Source organism: Pseudochaenichthys georgianus, chromosome 24 (genome assembly GCF_902827115.2).
Source record: "Pseudochaenichthys georgianus chromosome 24, fPseGeo1.2, whole genome shotgun sequence".
NCBI lineage: Eukaryota > Metazoa > Chordata > Actinopteri > Perciformes > Channichthyidae > Pseudochaenichthys > Pseudochaenichthys georgianus.
In genome coordinates, this window is record NC_047526.1 from 19,041,104 (window position 1) to 19,061,092 (window position 19,989).

A 19,989-nucleotide genomic window follows, 5' to 3' on the forward strand; every position below is an offset into this window, starting at 1 on the left:
TGTTGTTTAGCTACCTCTGAGTGGGAGGAGCGTACGGCTGACGTCAATCTGACCCGCCCCCTCCGCTGTCTCCCTTCGCCTCCCCGTCTAGTCCAGTGTCTCAAAGCCGAGAACGGAGCACCAACGAGGGGGTCTAGCTGGCTGTCAACCGAGCTCCTACGGCAGTCATGGCGGCGCCGTTAGCCCACTTCGATGAGGATTGGCAGGATTTCAATGAGTTCAAGCCGGCCTCAGCGTCCGCCGAGCAGCTGGACCAGCTGAACTCCAACGTGGGCGAGCCGTCGGGCCTAGACGATTTCTCAGACCTGGACAACAGTTTCTCCGGGGAGATCTGCAGCTTCAAATCGATGGAGGACCTGGTCCAAGACTTCGACGAGAAGCTGACAGTGTGTTTCCGAAACTACAACACAGCGACGGAAAACATAGCGCCCATTAAACCCATCACAGAGGATAACTACCTGAAAGACGACGAGTGAGTGTTTGTTTTACGTGGGGTTTAATATTTACGTTAACTTTTAATCTCTAGCTAGCCATGTTAGCATCAGCAGGCTCACATAGCGTTGATGGGACTCCTGTTAGCTTAGCTGCAATCAGTGCCGTCCAAAGTTTGGTCAACGACCTAGAGCTTGTTTTCGATGCGATAATACACTTTTCTGACGTGTCATACTAACTAAGACAGTTGCTTTTAAGTTGAAATCCACAACTGGAGAAGCAGCAATAGGGTACAAATGTATTAAGGCATTTTAACTGATCGGTCATTTAGGGGATGTCCTGCCACGTTACCAGCCATTGATTTGATGCTAGATAGATTCATATTAACTATAAACCTGGTCAACAAAGCATATATTAAGTGAATTGCTTTTGTCACCTGCTCACTGTTTATCATGTAATCAAATCACCTTAATCATATGAAACGAATACTTTAGACTTGAGTTTCAGGACCACCTCCCCTCCATTTCTCTTACTGCAAACAATGTATCATGTTATTTCATCATACATGTATTTGTTACTGTCTGAGAGGTTCCACTGTCAGCAGCAGCCCTTGTTATCTCAGTATGAAGTCCTCAGTAGGAGTTAGATCTCATAGATGCTCAAATGTCACAACTACACACTCACAATGACAACATGTTATTACTTCCCAGCAGCTAGTCACACCAATCCCACACCAGCAGGGCTGCACTGTGTCTACAGAGCTGTGTGGGCTGCACAGATCTCCCTCTATTCTGCCTTCGTCTGCATATTATATTGCAACATTCTCATACAGTTATTTCACATAATGTATTTTCCTACTAAAAGGGAAGTCATGCATGCAAATGGCTGTTCAAATGTGACACGAATACAGGATCTTTCTCAACTACAATTTGAATATCAAGTTTGGGACTCTATCACCGTAGACAGAAACATGACTATCATCATTTAGTGAGAACTTTGCTTACATGTCCTTTAAATTAACTGGGATGAAAAGCAGTGTAAGATTTAGACAACATAATGATGGCACAAGCCAACTTATTATCACGTGATCATAAAAAAGTAACCGTTTTGAGCTGTTTTTTTTATATTAAGTGATAGAAAATGCATATATTTTGATAATCGATTCATTATTTCAGTCATCTTTCTAGCAGAAATTACACATATTTTGTTTTGAATATCTATGGATCTCCTTTGTTAACATTCACACCAAGGGGGGGAATGTTTCACTATTTTTTAGTACAAATTAAATGAATATTATAACCCCCTGATTATTTTTACAATTGGTCTTTTAAATCAGCCTTGGTGACATCATCCGGTTGCTTGTTGTTTTTTGAAACAACTCCTTGGCTTGACAAAGAAAGCAGCATGTCGTTCATACATTTTAGTTATTTTTGCTTGAAAAGTAATCTTAAAAATCATATCTATTATCAAAAAGGTTTTCTGGTTAATCAAGTAATCCTTTTATGTATCGTGTAAGTGATTTCAAAGCTTGTAATAGAGAAATATATAGCCTGTTGTGTAACAGATATCAGCGGGTCACTCAACGAACACTGGCTTTTTCCTTAGGACATTTTGAAACTTAACTGCAACTTTGCCGAACATTATGCACCGTGACATAAATACAGTAGTGGAGAGCTTCTCTCAGCAAAGAGCTGTGTCAGTCTCGCTTTAAATGTTTAGGGGGATGAAGGAGTGCTGGACGGACAAAGGAAGAAAGAAGCATTGAGCGCTGTTGTCGCTAGAGAGACAGAGGAAGGAAAGGGACTAGAATAATTGGACAGGAGCCCGGTGAAGCCCAAAGAGCAGCGCCAAGCTCTGCGAGAGTCTTTTCTGGATCACTGCACTTTTTCAGGAGATGCCCGGGCGCTTAATAAGTGTTCCAGAAAGACTGAGGAAGAGACGAGCAACGGGGATGACAAGGAGAAAATGTGGGTGGGTTTGAGAGACAGTTGTGTTTGCATTTCAAAGCCAAGTCGTGCATGTGGAGTGTCTGAGATAACACAGCATCCACACAAGTATATCCGAGCAAGTAATTCAAACAAATTGGCAGCATTTGAAGTAGAGACATGAAAATGGAGAATGACCTTGTTTCTGGATGTAAACGCTCTCGGTGAAAGGGAAGCTTATCGTGTATTTGGCCGACACAGGGTCATCGCTTGAGGTACAAAAAACATTTCCTGCCAGCCTTTGCCCTATTTAGAACCACCCCCCCACTCCCCAAGCTGTGCAGGAACACTTCAGGGGGAATAATGCGAGTTATGTAAATACTATGACGATGCAAAGCCACTGTGACACATTGGATCACAGCATCCATCCTCATTCTGCTCGTAGCAGTCAGGGCCAGCGATTAAACTGAGTATGGGGGCTTTTCATTTCTATACAACTTACATGTTTCTGTCAGAGAAGTTGAAAACATGCACAATGTCACAATTGTTAGGTTTGTTTCTAAAGGAGACCACACGAAGGGGCAGATTTATTGAATAAAGCTTTATTTATATGGAACTTTTCATACAGGCAGATCAAAGTGCTACACAAAATGGCACGGATCGCAAATTAAAACAAAGAAACATGAAATTCCCCTCAGATCAGATGTTAAGACCTTTTTGAAAACATGCAGCATAGCAACATAAAATAGTATTTTAACAGGGTTAAGACACACGGATGTAAAATGTATTATAATAAAATAGATCATGATCCCTCATTGAAATGAATCGATACGACAAAATATAAAAACCTATGAAACGGATCAAATAAACATATACACAATAAAATGTAATGATACCAACTTAAAAAGATAGTTCTCTAATACAACTGTTATACAAGATAAGTAAAAACCTTAAAAATGAATAAAACAATATCAAATTAAGTAAAGAATAGAAGACTATTTAAAAGTGGGGTGTTAATTAAAAAAGATGTGTCATTTAATAATGTCCACTAGGATGTAAAATGAGTGACTCGGTGAGATATGTGGGTGCCAAACCATTATGGCTTTTATTAACCAGTAAAATAATTAAAACATCTATTCTAAAAGAAACTGGGAGCCAATGTAGTGCAGCGAAAACAGGATTAAGCCTTTATTAAAGCATATGTCGGGTTAAATGTGTAGAGCTTAACATCAACTGGATGATTTTCCTTTCATCTTTGATCCCTTAAATCTGGTAAGCAGTATTTCTTTTAAGGAAGATGAAGGATCAACAGTAAACATGTTTGTTTTACACTCTTGGCGCCACCATCTGCTCTGATAGCTTCTCTGCCAGTGTGCATGTACTGCAAACTATCACTAGTCTGTGTGGTGGTGACACGGTTTCTACATCAGCCAATTCTACTTGCTAAACGACTGTAATGATGTAAAACACGGCTCTGACAGAACGTATCCCATATGGATTACCGACAAACGCAGCTGACCTTTTGCTCTGAGGTCGGATCTACCGTATTTGCGTCAATCTCTCTCACCAGGGGAATGTTTACCGGGGAGAAGATGTCGTGTGATGAATGAGTTGTTACATTCGTCAGTGGTTTCAGGCGTCACACTCAGTGAAGTGGTGAGGGGGCGGTCAGAGAGCTGCCTAGTAATGCTGTGTCACAGTAGAATAGAGAAGGAAACGGGGTTTGTCTTATTTACTGAGTTAGAACCTCTTATTTTCCACCTTTCACTTCTTGTACTGTTTACTCTTCTCCTCTCCTAGTAGTTCCAAAACTCAGTGGCATCGCTCCGAGCACTTTAGTTACTTACTGATCTGGGGAAATGGGCTTTTAGTTATGCAGCTCCATTTGCTTAAAACCAGCTGCAGGAGGAACTGAAACTCAGGGAGCTGGTCCTTACGAGATTTAAAGTGGACCTATCATGCTATATTTGAATAATATATTGTAGGGCCATACCTATATAAAACATGTCTGTGATTTTTTTCTTTTTTTAAATACCAAACAGATCATGCATTTTAGCCATGCCTCATTTCGCTCTATTTGCTCTATTCCAGCCCTGTCTTCACAAGGGCTGATTCTGTGGCAAATGAGCTGCAGCTGACCTCGCCGCCCTGCAAAGGAGGGGGGCGAGGCGCGAGCGTCATGTTACCATGCTGTTACCATGCAACCTCTCATTCCCCTGATAGGTGGAGAGTTGCCCATATAGGCGGAGCTCCTTGTTTCTGACGTCAGAGATATTTCAAATCTGGATCAGTCTGTATCAGATCCGTTGCAGCCCCGTTTTTTTAGATTTGGGTATGGAGGAAAAGATAGAGGGTTGTGTTTTCTGACACTTGGTGAGTTCCCTGACACACCGGGGACACGTGTATAAAAGACGTACAAAAGTGCATTTTGCATGATAGGTCCCCTTTAAAGTGCATCTTAGTGACCGGGAAGCAGGCAGCTCTGTGTAATCTCAATGAGACTTCTGGTTAAATAAATACAAAAACAAATCCATGAGATCATGAACCCCTCTTTCTTTCCTCCAGGGTGTGGAACGCTCTGACAGATAATTATGGCAACGTGATGGCGGTGGACTGGAAGACATCACACACTCGCTCACTACACCTGCCCACCCTCAACATCACTGAGCACGAGGTAACGCACACACACACACACACACACACACACACACACACACACACACACACACACACACACACACACACACACACACACACACACACACACACACACACACACACACACACACACACACACACACACACACACACACACACACACACACACACACACACAGTCCCTCAGTGTGTCACAGCAGAAGCTTGCATTCGCACTGACTGCTCATTTGAGTCCACGTTAATACTTAATAATTAGTGCTGTCAAAATTATCGCGTTAACGGCGGTAATACATTTTTTGAATTAATTGCGTTAAAATATTTAACGCATTTAACGCATGTGCAGAATGGCCCGCCCCATACGTGCCACCAGTGGCAGCGCCAGGGTATGGCTGGGGTAGGTTACACCCATACCAAGAAATGGCTTAGCCCCACCTTGAGACATGATGTTAAAGTAAGCAAAATAAAGTCTGCCAACTCGCGCGGAGTAAATTGCACAGACAGCAGGTAGTAAGATTCAGGGTTCGTACGGGTGCTTGAAATCCTTGAAAATGCTTGAAATTTGACGTGCTGTTTTCAAGGTTGGGAAAGTGCTTGAATTTTCGGAATGGTGCTTGAAATTGAGATAAAGTGCTTGAAAATGTAAATGCTTTACTTTTACAAAAAATTGCTGTCTGACTGAATAGTTCGCTTTTTAAATTAAAAGAAAAGAATTGCTTTGCTTCTACATAAAACAGCTCCGCTGCGGCCTTCCCGCGCTATGCGCGCGACCTGCAAGTGTTTGTGTTACGTGTGACCAGGGGGGTATACTGCGAAGCAGGATTTTCGCTTAGCCGGCTAAATTCAGGGAAAACTCCGGCTTTCCGGTCATCCGAAGCTGGTTCTCTTTTTAGCAGGCTAGATCTCCATGGTAATATATGCTAAGCAGCTAACCTGGTCGGGACCAGGTTAGGTTGCAGGCTAAGAGCTCAACTCAGTGAAAGCACTGCCTGCTGACCAATCAGAGCTCAGTGTGTGGAGTTTAAAGCGATCAAGTCATATTACAGGAGAAAGGAAATACAGAAAAGCTGCCGTTGCAGGAAAGACGGCCGGCAAAAATCACCGACTGTGTGAACGTGAACATGAATAGAATATCACCTCCATCTTCAGAGCAATCTGACTATTATAACATTAGCGTTAAGAAAGCTTACTTAAATATCGGCCACAACATAAGTAACCGGATCAGAGTACATTAAGTACAGTCCGCGGCATATCACTTCATAATGTATCACATATCTCCTTATCTGAGTCAGCTGAGCCGTATCTGGCCGTGCAACACTCACATACTGTATGCAGAAGTATTATTTTAAGCAACACATTAAGTTGACGAAACACTCGAGACAAATGTAATTAAAGTCAGATCGTGTCTTAGACGGGGCAGTGATATCATAAACCTGTTAATGTACGCATTCAAACACTTTTTCTGTTACCAGATGTATTCACCTTGCAGGTGCAGCTCTGTGGCTTTGATCCTGGATAAAGTGTTTAAGTCATGGATGTTTAAAGTTTAACTTCTTCATTTTTGACTAGTATTAAAGTTCACTTTTCATTCAGGAAGTATGACGCTGCGCTGTCAGTGCGCTTCTCCGTGTTTGTGATTGGTCGATTGCTCCAAATACCACCCCTTTCATGTGAACGCGCACCTAACTAGATCCACTTGATAACCAGCGTCGTAGTACAGTTTAGCGAGAGCGCGTATGTTTTGGATTAGGCCAACCGGCTAACTCAAACATATCCAGGTTAGGTTGAACCAGCTTCGTAGTACAGGCCCCTGGGCATTCTGATGAGAGTGATAGATGACAGTGTGCCAGGAGGTTGCCGTTTCAACGAGCGTTGGCTAGCAGAAGACCAATACAAGCCATGGCTAAGACGAGGGTCAAGCCCACGAGTAGCCTCCTGCAAAGTTTGCAAAAATAACGATGCGAGAGTCTGTGCTGACGAGCAACATGAAAGGTACGCCGTAGAAGAGCATTTTAGATTAGGCTAACGTTGCATGTTACGTTTGTTTAAGCTAACGTTAGCGAGCTGAATAGCGAACTCCATGAGGGATAATAATAATTGCAGGGGACAATCATTTCAGAGGAGCGTACCTATGTTATGTTCGTTACAGTCGCCATCGTGTGGTGTTCAGAGGATGAAGTACTCACTGCATTTCGTGTTATAGTCATGAAATGTAATCTATTGATTCGACACAGAGCGATTTTGAAAGCAATGTATTTCTACTGGTAGTATGTTTCGTGCCTAAACCAAATGTGACTTGCTCTATCGAAATCAGTCACATTGACCCGAAGACACATTTTCGTTTGTATTACTGGTCTGGGGGAAGCTCGCGAGTGTGTTTGTGTATTTTTGCGTTTGTGTACCAGGGAAACACTCACAAGAAACACCGGCTGTTGTTATGCTTGCTGTGACGTTACATTAGTCCGTTCTCTGCTTGTAATCATGCCGAAGCTTCAAAGTTGTATTTATCATCTGAATTTGCCGAAACAAGTTTAATATTTTGAAAGCCAATACTTTGTTTATTTGAAAACAGATGAAAACAAACTGTCTTTTATATACAATTGAAATATTATACAAGTAAAACTACATTTTGTTGTAATCCCATGTAATTGTAGAATGAACACAGTCTTCCTTTGAAGATGTATAAGTCAGGTGTCTTGAGTAGTCAGAATTACCTACAAATCATTGGACACATTTGTAAATATTATTTTCCACTTGTTACCATTGTGAGTCTATTTTTATGCAGCTCTGCGTGATTTTGTGGCTACAATTCAGGCTAATACACTACCAGAGGTGGATAAGTACTCAGATGTTGTACTTGAGTAAAAGTACAAGTACTCAGATCTTGTACTTGAGTAAAAGTAGAAGTACTCAGATACTGTAGTGAAATTATAAGTACTCAGATCTTGTACTTAGTAAAAGTAGAAGTACTCAGATCTTGTACTTAGTAAAAGTAGAAGTACTCAGATCTTGTACTTGAGTAAAAGTACTCAGATCGTGTACTTGAGTAAAAGTAGAAGTACTCAGATCTTGTACTTAGTAAAAGTAGAAGTACTCAGATCTTGTACTTAGTAAAAGTAGAAGTACCAGAGTGTAGGAATACTCTGTTACAGTAAAAGTCCTGCATTCAAAATGTTCCTCAAGTGAAAATAGAAAAGTATTCTCATCTAAATATAGTGAAAGTAGCGACACTAAAAGTAGTCGTTGTGCAGATTGGTCCATTTCAGAATAATATATATGATATGTTTTATAATGATTGATCATGAAAGTGTTCTCAGAGCTGGTAAAGGTGCAGCTAGTCTGAATGAATTTGTATACTGCAGGGGAGCTTGTGACTTTACTCCAGGTGGAACTAAAGTCTGATTTAACACTTGGTTATATTTCACATCATTCATCCACATCTGTGAAGTAACTAAAGGTGTTAAATACATGTAGTGCAGTAGAAGTACACCATGTACCTCGGAACTGTAGTGGAGTAGAAGTACACCATGTACCTCTGAACTGTTGTGCAGTAGAAGTACACCATGTACCTCTGAACTGTAGAGGAGTAGAAGTACACCATGTACCTCTGAACTGTAGAGAAGTAGAAGTACACCATGTACCTCTGAACTGTAGTGGAGTAGAAGTACACCATGTACCTCTGAACTGCAGTGGAGTAGAAGTACACCATGTACCTCTGACTTGCGTTCACTACCAACCTAAAAGTACCTCAACAATTAATCAATAATGTATTGAAAAGTTATTTGGCTGATTGTTGTATATTGGCTCAGCCAGGTTATATGGGAGGCCCAGTCTACGTACAGATCACTAATTTTGAAATATTAAACTTAGTTTTCTTTTCTTTAATTTTTCATCCTCGTGTAGAATGCTATCACGAAACACACATTTGGTTGTTTATAGCATAAAGAACATCTGATTTAATGTGAGGTAGGGAAATAATCATTTGAGTATGTGTATATAAATATGTAATTTACAACAGCTGTAAGATGCTTGAAAAGCTGGAAAATGCACCTTGAAAATGCTTGAAAAGTGCTTGAATTTGACTTTTGAAAAGGTGTAAGAACCCTGAAGATTGATTTCAGTAGCCACGGTTTTGAAAACTTTTGTCACGTAGTGATCGTCTTCTCAATAGAACATCTTTGATAACGGCGTCGTGTTGTTGCAGGAAGTCCCGACGGAGAATACTTTTGCTGTAGTACAGGGCAGAGCGAGCCATATAATAGTAATAATATGGCTCTGGTACAGAGGTGAACATAACTGGTACGCAGGTTATGTGCGTAATCTGAAATGCGTACCGTCACTTGTGTCACAAAGCGCATTTGCGTACCGACGTACTTGTGAAGCTTTTCCAGAAGGCGGTTAGATCACCGGACGACAGAGTCTGTCTCCGTGTGCACAGACAGCGCTGCTGTTAACGTCGGTCTGTACAACGGAATTGTGCCAAAACTACGCCAACCGGCTGCGTAGGGAGACTCTCCCCCCCTTCACTGGAGAACTGCGCTAAAACAGCTGATCACAACATTCACACTCTGTGGTCACGAAGTACTCCACTAGCGCCCCCCCCCTCTGTCGACTTTCCTTAAGTACTCCCCCGTTGATTGAAATCAACACGTAATGAATTAAGACCCCATGGTTTGATGATTGATAGGTGTGTGGGTTGTCTTTCATTTTGACACGCAGAAAAATGTTATAATAAACATAGATACTGTATGTTAAATGGATATATCCGCCTTCTTTCATTTATCTTTCCATTCCCACAACAATATACATAAATAAATGGCATATTTTGGACATAGTTCGAATGGTGATTAATCATGATTAATTAATTTTTAAGCTGTGATTAATCTGATTAAAAATTGTAATCGTTTGACAGCCCTATTAATAATATATATGTTATTATGCTTTGAGTTTATTAACATTATATTTTACAACAACCAGCCTGAAGTTGTTCTCCTCCTTTTATATTAATTCACTTGTTCCAATCAGGTAGGCAAGCTTATGAAACATGCAATAATTAAGATCAGAATATAGGATGGAATGAAGGTATTAAAAAGTGCCAGAGGCCACCAAATTAGTCTTTTACGTCCAAATGTTCATCCTTGTGAATCCCTGACGCAGTAATTGCCAGTAAACCAGCTACATTTCCATAATCCTGCACTGTTCCTGAACCTCGCAGAAGAAGAGACTTACTTGTAATCAGTTTGCTTCAATCTGCTTAACCACCTGTTTGTTGTCTCATCCAATTCCCACTCACTTTCGGTCCCTCCCTCTCAAATCCCTCCACTGCCTCCCCCATCTCCCATCGAACAGAAGTTGGACAACCAGTCTCTGGACCTGTCTGACGACGAGGAGCTCAGGGAGCAGATGGACATGCACTCCATCATCGTCTCCTGCATCAGCGACGAGCCGCTCTACACGGCCGAACAGGTGACTTGACACACAATAATCACACTTCAAAACCACACGACTCCAGTGTTTTTAAAGGTCCCCTATCATGCAAAATGCACTTTAGATGTCAGAAAACAAAACCCTCTCTTTTCCTCAATACCCAAATCTAAAAGAACGGGGGTACAACAGAGCTGATCCAGATTTGCTGCGGTCATGAAGATGTTACTTTTTTTTTTATATAAATCTACAGACCCAGAATCAGCACTTCTCTAACAGGGCTGAAATGGAGGGATATGAGGCATGGCTAGAACGGTGATCTGTTTGGTATTTTTAAGCAAATCACTTCATAGACATATTTTTTAATATATCTGAGACCTATAATACAGTGGGGCAAATAAGTATTTAGTCAGCCACCAATTGTGCAAGTTCTCCCACTTAAAAAGATGAGAGGCCTATAATTTTCATCCTAGGTATACCTCAACTATGAGAGACAAAATGAGAAGAAAAAAATTCCAGGAAATCACATTGTCTGATTTTTAAAGAATTTATTTGCAAATTATGGTGGAAAATAAGTATTTGGTCAATAACAAAAGTTCATCTCAATACTTTGTTATATACCCTTTGTTTGCAATGACAGAGGTCAAACGTTTTCTGTAAGTCTTCACAAGGTTTTCACACACTGTTGCTGGTATTTTGGCCCATTCCTCCATGCAGATCTCCTCTAGAGCAGTGATGTTTTGCGGCTGTCGCTGGGCAACACGGACTTTCAACTCCCTCCAAAGGTTTTCTATGGGGTTGAGATCTGGAGACTGGCTAGGCCACTCCAGGACCTTGAAATGCTTCTTACGAAGCCACTCCTTTGTTGCCCGGGCGGTGTGTTTGGGATCATTGTCATGCTGAAAGACCCAGCCACGTTTCATCTTCAATGCCCATGCTGATGGAAGGAGGTTGTCACTCAAAATCTCACGATACATGGCCCCATTCATTCTTTCCTTTACACGGATCAGTCGTCCTGGTCCCTTTGCAGAAAAACAGCCCCAAAGCATGATGTTTCCACCCCCATGTTTCACAGTAGGTATGGTGTTCTTTGGATGCAACTCAGCATTCTTTCTCCTCCAAACACGTCTAGTTGAGTTTTTACCAAAAAGTTCTATTTTGGTTTCATCTGACCATATGACATTCTCCCAATACTCTGCTGGATCATCTAAATGTTCTCTCGCAAACTTCAGACGGGCCTGGACATGTACTGGCCTAAGCAGGGGGACACGTCTGGCACTGCAGGATTTGAGTCCCTGGCGGGGTAGTGTGTTACTGATGGTAGCCTTTGTTACTTTGGTCCCAGCTCTCTGCAGGTCATGGACTAGGTCCCCCCGTGTGGTTCTGGGAATTTTGCTCACCGTTCTTGTGATCATTTTGACCCCACGGGGTGAGATCTTGCGTGGAGCCCCAGATCGAGGGAGATTATCAGTGGTCTTGTATGTCTTCCATTTTCTAATAATTGCTCCCACAGTTGATTTCTTCACACCAAGCTGCTTACCTATTGCAGATTCAGTCTTCCCAGCCTGGTGCAGGTCTACAATTTTGTTTCTGGTGTCCTTTGACAGCTCTTTGGTCTTGGCCATAGTGGAGTTTGGAGTGTGACTGTTTGAGGTTGTGGACAGGTGTCTTTTATACTGATAACGAGTTCAAACAGGTGCCATTAATACAGTTAACGAGTGGAGGACAGAGGAGACTCTTAAAGAAGAAGTTACAGGTCTGTGAGAGCCAGAAATCACAATTGGTGGCTGACTAAATACTTTTTTGCCCCACTGTATATGCCTAAAAATAGTATATTAGGAGACCTTTAAAACCACTAAAATTACCTTCTTTTTTGTAATGCTGCTGTCCCCTTTTTAATTAGAAAACTATTGTATTATATTTATACAGTGGGAAACAGTGAGATTTTAAAATGATGACGCACACACACATCCAGCGCACTTATTTGGTTAAATCAATCACAATGTTTCTTACCGGGATTTGTCTTGGCCAGGTCATTTGACCCCTTTCTGTACGACCACAAACAGCCTTGACTACCAGTGTACACAAACATTAGATTTGGCGAGATATGCAGGTCACACTGGAACATCCTTAAAAAACACACAACACAGTTTCAAGCTGTGAACTGCTCCTAGTAAATGACAATCCCCCATCCTCTCTTTCCATACATAAGACCAACACTAAATAAAACACAGACACACTAATTCACACATTAAAGTTAAATATCTAACATGTGTTGTTAAGGTGATAGAGGAGATCGAGGAGATGATGCAGGAGTCTCCGGACCCAGAGGACGATGAGAGCCCCTCCCAGTCCGACCTCTCCATGCTCTCTCAGGACTTCCACTGCCTGAAGCGCTCTGGCTCCAACACCAGCTACGAGGACCGTGAGTGCCCCCGCCGCGTTGATCTTCGATAAGAAAATAAAGCTTGTTGTCCTCTCAGCTGTGCTTTTTAACACTCAGCTGCCATTTCACTGTATTCTAAATCACTCAGTGAAGTGTAATGGGTCGCACTATCTGGAACACGAAGAAACAGCCACACACACATTCTTACGTAACGTGTAACAAAAGCAAACGGACAGCAATTAGGTTATTTCTACTTGTTATATAATCAACAGCGTTTATTTGGCTTGAAAAACTATTTCTGATGCCAGACAGTTCTAGGTGGAGCAGCTGCACCCTCAAGGCTATAGATTTAGTTTCAGATATCTGCATAATTGAACTACAATATGTTATGTGTTAACTAATCAGACGGCGCATAATCAGTATCATTAAGTGCATTCACGATATTTACACTGAGCTGATTACATCTGCCTGGAGTGACTTACCCTCCAGCCCCCCAATTTGCACCATTTATCATAGACAGCAAATGCAAAAAAACGAAATTATTATTATTGAGGTTTTTGAAAACTTTTTCTCATTTAAAAAAAGTCATGAACGAATATCACAAAAATTAGGTGAACGCTCAACTGAATTGCAGCCTTTTTACACAGAGCAGAGAGGGAAACATAGGTTGTGAATAGTGGTAAAAAGAGTAGTTCAATATAAATCGTGAAAATATACTGATGTGAAAAACAACATTAAAATAATATCCTGCGTTCCAATCAAAGTAACTATCACACCCCTCTCCATCCTCTCATTCTGACCTCCTCCTCTTCCTCAGGCCTGCGTCAGCTGTCTGTGTCCGAGCTGACCGAGACTCTGGAGGAAGTGGAGACGGCCATCCGCCGCTACAGTGAAGAGCTGATCCAGGCTCTGGCCCTGCGAGACGAACTGGACTATGAAAAGGAGGTACTTTGATTTGAATCCTCTTTTAATACTTTCCTTCGCAAACCACAACCAGCCAACAACATGAACTGCATCTGGAGTCTAGTCAAAGCTAAGAGCCAGTCCGAAAATCATTAACAGCACTCAGAATCAGTCAGACAATTCCAGCCGTTTTTGGTCGTAAGCTCCAAAATGCTAGTTCTATTTTGAAGAAAACAGCGATTTGAACATCTGTTTAATCACAGCGTATTGCTCACAGTACGCCGGAGCGAGGTCAGTGAATCTCATTTCTTTTTTTTGCTTTATGACGTGACTGTCGCTGGGTATTTTTAACAGCAGATAAAAATACGTTTCTTTTTAAGTGTTGCATAAAGAGGATGTTGAATCTTGTGTTGTCGTTTGATCCTGAAAACCAGCATAAAGTAAAAAGAACGTTTTGTCTATTAAAAAAAAAAACCAGGTGAAGAACAGCTTCATCTCGCTGCTGATCGATGTGCAGAACCGACAGAAGGAGCACCGCGACCTGCTGCGGAAGAAGAAGAAAATCCGAAGCACGACGACAACCGGGCCCAACGGCCGACGGACCGCCAGCACGCACATACCGGGCACGGTGAGTCATGTGGGGACACGGAAAGGACAAAACATTTTGCCCTGAATGCATCATTATAATGACGATCAGTGAAACAGACACGCACTTCTTCAAAGTATGAGCAGAAACGCTCGATGCATGACTCTGCAGTTTGCATGGGGTGAGCTGCTTTCACACCGTGGGCTTCTCTTAAACCTTTTCCTTCCTTTCGCTTCAAATAGAAACCTCTTTACTCTCTTTTTCCTTCCTCTCGCTCCTTGTAGAACCTCACTCTGGAGGGACTCTCCAATGTCATTCAAAATGGCCTCCGTCAAACTTTTGGCCCCACAGGAGGGGACAAACAGGTGCCCCTGCTCTTTCTTTATCCAGCTCATGCTTCTTTCTTTGTCTTTTTATTTTGACCACTTGCATGTTTCCTTCTCCACTGCTACTGCTGGTGTTTTGGTGTCATGTCGGCCATTTGTTTTTCATGTTAGATATGGTTGATTTGATGCTCTCTTTTTTGCTTTATTGCAGTCATGCTTTATGTTCTTTATAACTTGATTTCTCTCCATCACTTGTCCTTGATTCATTATGTTACAATTTTGTTATTGTTTTGTCAATTTTGCAAATGTTATTGTGTTTCCTTGTTCCTGTTTTAAGCAGAGAGAACACTGTTGCATAATTACTGCTTTCTTATTCAGTAAACATTAAGTCTGCAATATTGAAACCAACTTCCAGTTAAATACATGCCTATCTATAAGGGGCTTACCTATCATCTGTTCATATATTCATGACATTGAGATCCTTTTTTAACACTATCTTCCGATGTAATGTGGAATGGAAATTCAATACAAAGGGCAATAATTAATTTGTATTCAAATGTTCCACCTGCATGGGTAACGGCATGTATTCGTTGTGCCTTACACTCTCCTCTCTTTCAGTACCTAACCACAGTAATCCCCTATGAGAAGAAAGCCGGCTCCCCTGCGGTAGATGACCTTCAGATCCTCACAAAGAGTGAGTATATCAACACCCTTACAATAAAAAACACACCTACTGGAACATGATGAAATGCTATAATCTCTGCAGCTGTTTTTTAAAGCAATGTTTCTTAGTTTTGCCTCAACGCTTTTGAATGTTTTCTATATGTGCGCCTTTGTCTTTCCTAGTTCTCCACGCCATGAGGGATGACAGCGAGAAGGTCCCAGCTCTGCTAACAGACTACATCCTCAAAGGTAAACACACAGCCGTCCTCTATTAGCTGTAACTGCTTCCTCCCACGTTTGATATCAATGTGAGGGGTTTTCACTAATATCAAGGTGGAGCAATGTAAAAAAACTCAAAGCAAGGAAAAGTACTGAAGCCCTAAGGGGCAAGACAATTCCGGGTATAAGTATTACAATAACAAACGCACCAAACTCTGGTGCTCCATTTTCTAAAGCGGATCTAAATAGTTCTCTGTTTTGTGGGTCTGACTTAACAACGGGTGGAAAAAGGTTTAGCTCGCATCATATTCTCATAACTCTCCGCTAAACTCGTTACATATATTGTGTGTTAGCATGTTAGCAAATGTATTTGAACCATATCAATGTGCATTCCTTGTCTTTAGACTGTATAGAGTAATTAAAACTCAGGTGGAAGAAAACGTGAGTCCATCGGGTTGTGGTGCCCTTGAACCCCTTGTGGGCAACATATATATTACAACAACACACACATTTAATTTCTTTCTCTCTCTCAAAACTCCAAAAAGATCATCCTGGTTAAACTACTTTGTCACGTATTCCTGAGTCGATGCCCTTCACGACATCCATAGAAAACACGTCCCAAATGTGACTTTAGAGAGAGTTAAGAGGTGGTTCCACTTGACATCTTGCTTGACAGAGGAAGTACAACGTGTTCTATTTCTAGGGAAGTCGACAGTATAATAAACCAGGATGCCCCGTAGAAAAGTAGCACGCTACACAAGCGATAGTAATCGGGAAGGTGGGGGAAATGCTTTTCTTGCCACCCTTCACTTTTGACCTGTACCTTCCTTGTCTTTCGTCTGTGCTGCATTGTCTTCTGGGTAGCTCTGGTATGAGAGCAGTGGAACCTGAGGTTTGTGAGGCACTGACACAACTAACACAGATTCTCACCTCCAGTCTTCTTCTTCTTCTTCTTCAGAGGCCCCTTTTTTCTCTTTCTTTCTCTCAGTCCATCTTCGTAGCTTCACTCTCCCCCCCTCCAAAAACAGCCACTCTCCCCCACTCACTCTTCGCTGTAGTGCCTATCGTGCTGTGGCTGCATTACACCTCCCCTGAAACACGTGAAAACACTCATGCACCTAAATTCCTCCGTTTTCTGCGAGCTTGTAGCGGCAGCTGTCTGCTCCTCACCTGTTGTTCTTCCTCTTCTCTCACCCCACATTTCCTCTCCGTGGTAGTTGCTCTTCCATCATTAACAGCTCTCCTTCATGAGTGAATCAAAACAGCCGTAACTTTAAGCACATCTCTTCTTGTCTCCGCAGTGCTTTGTCCCACGTAAAGCCAGCTTCCTGTTTCCAGAACCATCCGTAGGACCATCAGAAGGAGGTTCTGCTAATCTCGAAGATAATGGATACAAAATCTGTCTTTCCTCCATGTTTTTCCAACACATAGACTTTCTTTCCTTGTGGCATTTCTGTTTTTTTCTCTGCCACCTTTGTTTTTCCTAAGATTTTAACTCTAGATATAACTCCTCGCTCTGTATAGTTATTTTCATTCTTGCATTTGTAATGAGTGCTAGGACCCTGTATATCCGGACTGCATGCTGACTTGTCTATGGATGCCAGCAATCAGTATTATTAGTCACTTCCTTATTGGCCGTGGCACTTGAATGGAGAAGAGTCAGGTGTATTGTAATCCCTGGGCTTTGTCTTTAAGGGAAAAGCAGTCCAATCCGTCTGTTTTATAAATCGAACGCATTTGGATCATCTTATGCATTGGGGGAATAAAAATTCGGGCAAAATGGCTGAGTGACTGCATATGTCGGGGTTAAGCTTACCCTTTAATTTAAAATCCAAACTCGTGATTTAACTGGTCTTTTGCATGTTAAAAATGAAATATTTTGTATACGATTAAGAGAAATTGCACAGATTTAGGGGAACTTTTGTTTTTGGAAAAAAAAGTAAAACGACGTGAGAAAGTAATAGCTGGATGAACAAACTTGTAAATCATATTTTTGGAGATGGAATTGTTTTTAAAGTGAGATTAGGGACTTGCCACCTTTTGTGACCACACAGCAACACCGTTTTGTAAATGCTGTCCATTGACCTCTGAGCCCTCGAGTAGCGACCTCCCCCCAACAACTTTATCACTTCCCCAGAAAGTCGTCATAACAATGCGTCTAAAAAAAATACCTCGTATAAAATGCTCGCATGAGTAGAAAATGTATCATTTAGGTAAATAGTGTTGTTAACATTAGGTTTGATAATTGTGTAGTTAATCTTCTGTTATAAGTGGGTTTTCTCTAACTGTTAACCCTTTAACTGTTGTGGTAGCACTTTAGTCTATTAGTGATCTGGTCGTGTAGTAGTGGAATATTTGGTGAATTTAAGAACAGTAGGCCTACGTCTCGCTAGATTAGCGTTAGTTAGCAGTGCCAAAACATGAAGGGTTGTTGTCATGCGTCCAACTGTTTACCCTGCAAGTCTTCATGAGGAATTCAAACAGCCTTAAAGGGGTACTCCACTGATTTTACACCTTAAACATTTCATTCAGAGCACTACTCGCCCTGTAAAAACAGTTACAAAGTTTGTCGTCTACACTCAGGACTAGCTTTTCTAATGAGATGACCCAATGATGTCATGGTGATATCATCAGGGTCATCTTGATTTGGGCCTGAAACTACGACACAACCTTTGTTACAAACTCAGTGCACCGACAGATTAACTAAACCAAAACACTACAGAGTTGCATTATGGGAAATGTAGGATCCAGTGAGTGTTTTAGCTCGGCACATGGTACGGACTAGAAGTCAGAACATTTCTAACATCTATATAAGCTCTTCTTTTTGTTTCTATTGCAAGTCTACCATCATTAGAAAAGTGCAATACTTAATCACTGGAGCGCCCCTTTAAAACCTCGTACCGCCAACTAGCACAGCGCATGTGTCGCTACGCTAACGTTCAGATAACTAGCTACTACCGGTGCACCACCCAGCGTCAACATCAGGTCCAGTCTAGCTCTCAGGTACGATCATCAGTGTTACTAGTTTAAAATCTTCCTCTGAAACGTACTAACATTCCTGAGTCTTTGTAATGTTTTGGCAACAGGTAGTATATATTAGCTAGACTTTGCTGCACTTCTATCTTTTAACAAATTATACCTGGATGAGCCAGTGGAGTTAATTATCTTGACTAAACCAGGTTAGCATTACAGATGTTGATAATGTCGTGATTTGTCACTTAGTTTAGTCCTAGAATAAGCTTAGTAGTGATAGTAGTAGTAGGTGCAGCTAGCATTTAAGCGGCTCAGTAGCATCCACTTGGTGTAGCGGTTTAGCGACGATACCGTAGATTCATCTAAACTTCGTAGGAGAAGGTGAAACTGTTATGAAAAAAGGAATTTACTTTACTGGTTTAAACATGTTTAAGCATGTTTCTCATGCATGCTGCCAGGTGAAAATGGTGTAGGAAGATGACGAAGGGGTGTGATAAAGTTAGCAAACATTTGGGAAGATTGCACAACCGGTTGCTTAAATTCGAGGGGTCAATTTTTATCTTTTGTAAAAGAAAACAAAAGCTTGCAGTGCTATATTTAACTATTTATATGTGACTGTTGTTTCTGCTGTTCCCAGCTTTGTACACATTTTTACCCTAGCATGTGCTACAAGCACTTTACTGCGGCACACACATTTCTAAGAATGGTTAATTTGTTTACAGAGGTATAAAGATCACATTAAAGGGACAAGTGCATGTCACAATTGAATGCATACAGTAAAGCATTAATTAAAACTATTTAGAAGATATCGAAAAAGGGCATTTATACAAAAAATGTTTATCCTTGTCTTTGAAAAAGCTTAAATAACGTTTAATTTTATAACGAAACGGAAAGTCACTGGAGGCTCTGGATCCCATCTCAGGCCAGAAATCTGTTAGCGGACATATCAGTGTAACTACAATTTAGAGATCTATATTTATACATGCAAACGGGAAAAGGCTGCCTTTGTAAATGCCTAAACATTTTTGTACATTAAACCATCTCCTTTTTGTTTTAATGCAATATAATTCCCCGATTGGAGGTTTTATGTTTACCGTCTCATGTGGTACTGCAGTATATTAATTTATTATGTAAATGTTCAGTTTTGTAACCATATTGACTGTAATGGTACAAGTGTTTTGTGCCCACATTGCATTGCAACTCATTTGAAAAATAAATGAATATGTGAACACTGTGTGGTTTCAGCTTACTGTGTGTTTGTGTAAAATGTTGATTATCTTATTCCTTGTTCCTTTATAAATGATCTCAGGGAACATGTTCTCATCCTATAAAGGAATGTTTAATATCAGCCGATACAGTGACAATGGTGACATGAACCCAGTTAGTTATTTTAATCAAAAATAATTATAAAAGGAACATTAAAAAAAAGTGAATGTGACAATTATTCTGATATTTTTCCTAACTAAAATACAATAATTTGAAAGCACATATTGATTA

General features: G+C 41.1%; 1 protein-coding gene across 3 annotated transcripts; it reads left to right on the plus strand.

The window, feature by feature from the left end:
• Positions 1-68: 68 nt before the first annotated feature.
• Positions 69-19,723, plus strand: fez2b (fasciculation and elongation protein zeta 2b). 3 transcript variants are annotated; one of them, XM_034075754.2, is made up of 11 exons: positions 69-472; positions 4,923-5,031; positions 10,362-10,478; positions 12,720-12,861; positions 13,640-13,767; positions 14,204-14,353; positions 14,596-14,676; positions 15,256-15,331; positions 15,484-15,549; positions 16,384-16,411; positions 16,821-19,723. In XM_034075754.2, exons 1-10 carry the CDS (start codon positions 168-170, stop codon positions 16,392-16,394), a joined length of 1,185 nt encoding a protein of 394 aa, XP_033931645.1. In that variant the 5' UTR covers positions 69-167; the 3' UTR covers positions 16,395-16,411; positions 16,821-19,723. The 3 variants fall into 3 exon arrangements, with proteins under 3 accessions (XP_033931645.1, XP_033931644.1, XP_033931646.1); XM_034075753.2 differs by lacking the exon at positions 16,384-16,411 and having other exon boundaries at positions 70-472; XM_034075755.2 differs by lacking the exons at positions 14,596-14,676; positions 16,384-16,411 and having other exon boundaries at positions 73-472.
• Positions 19,724-19,989: the final 266 nt, after the last annotated feature.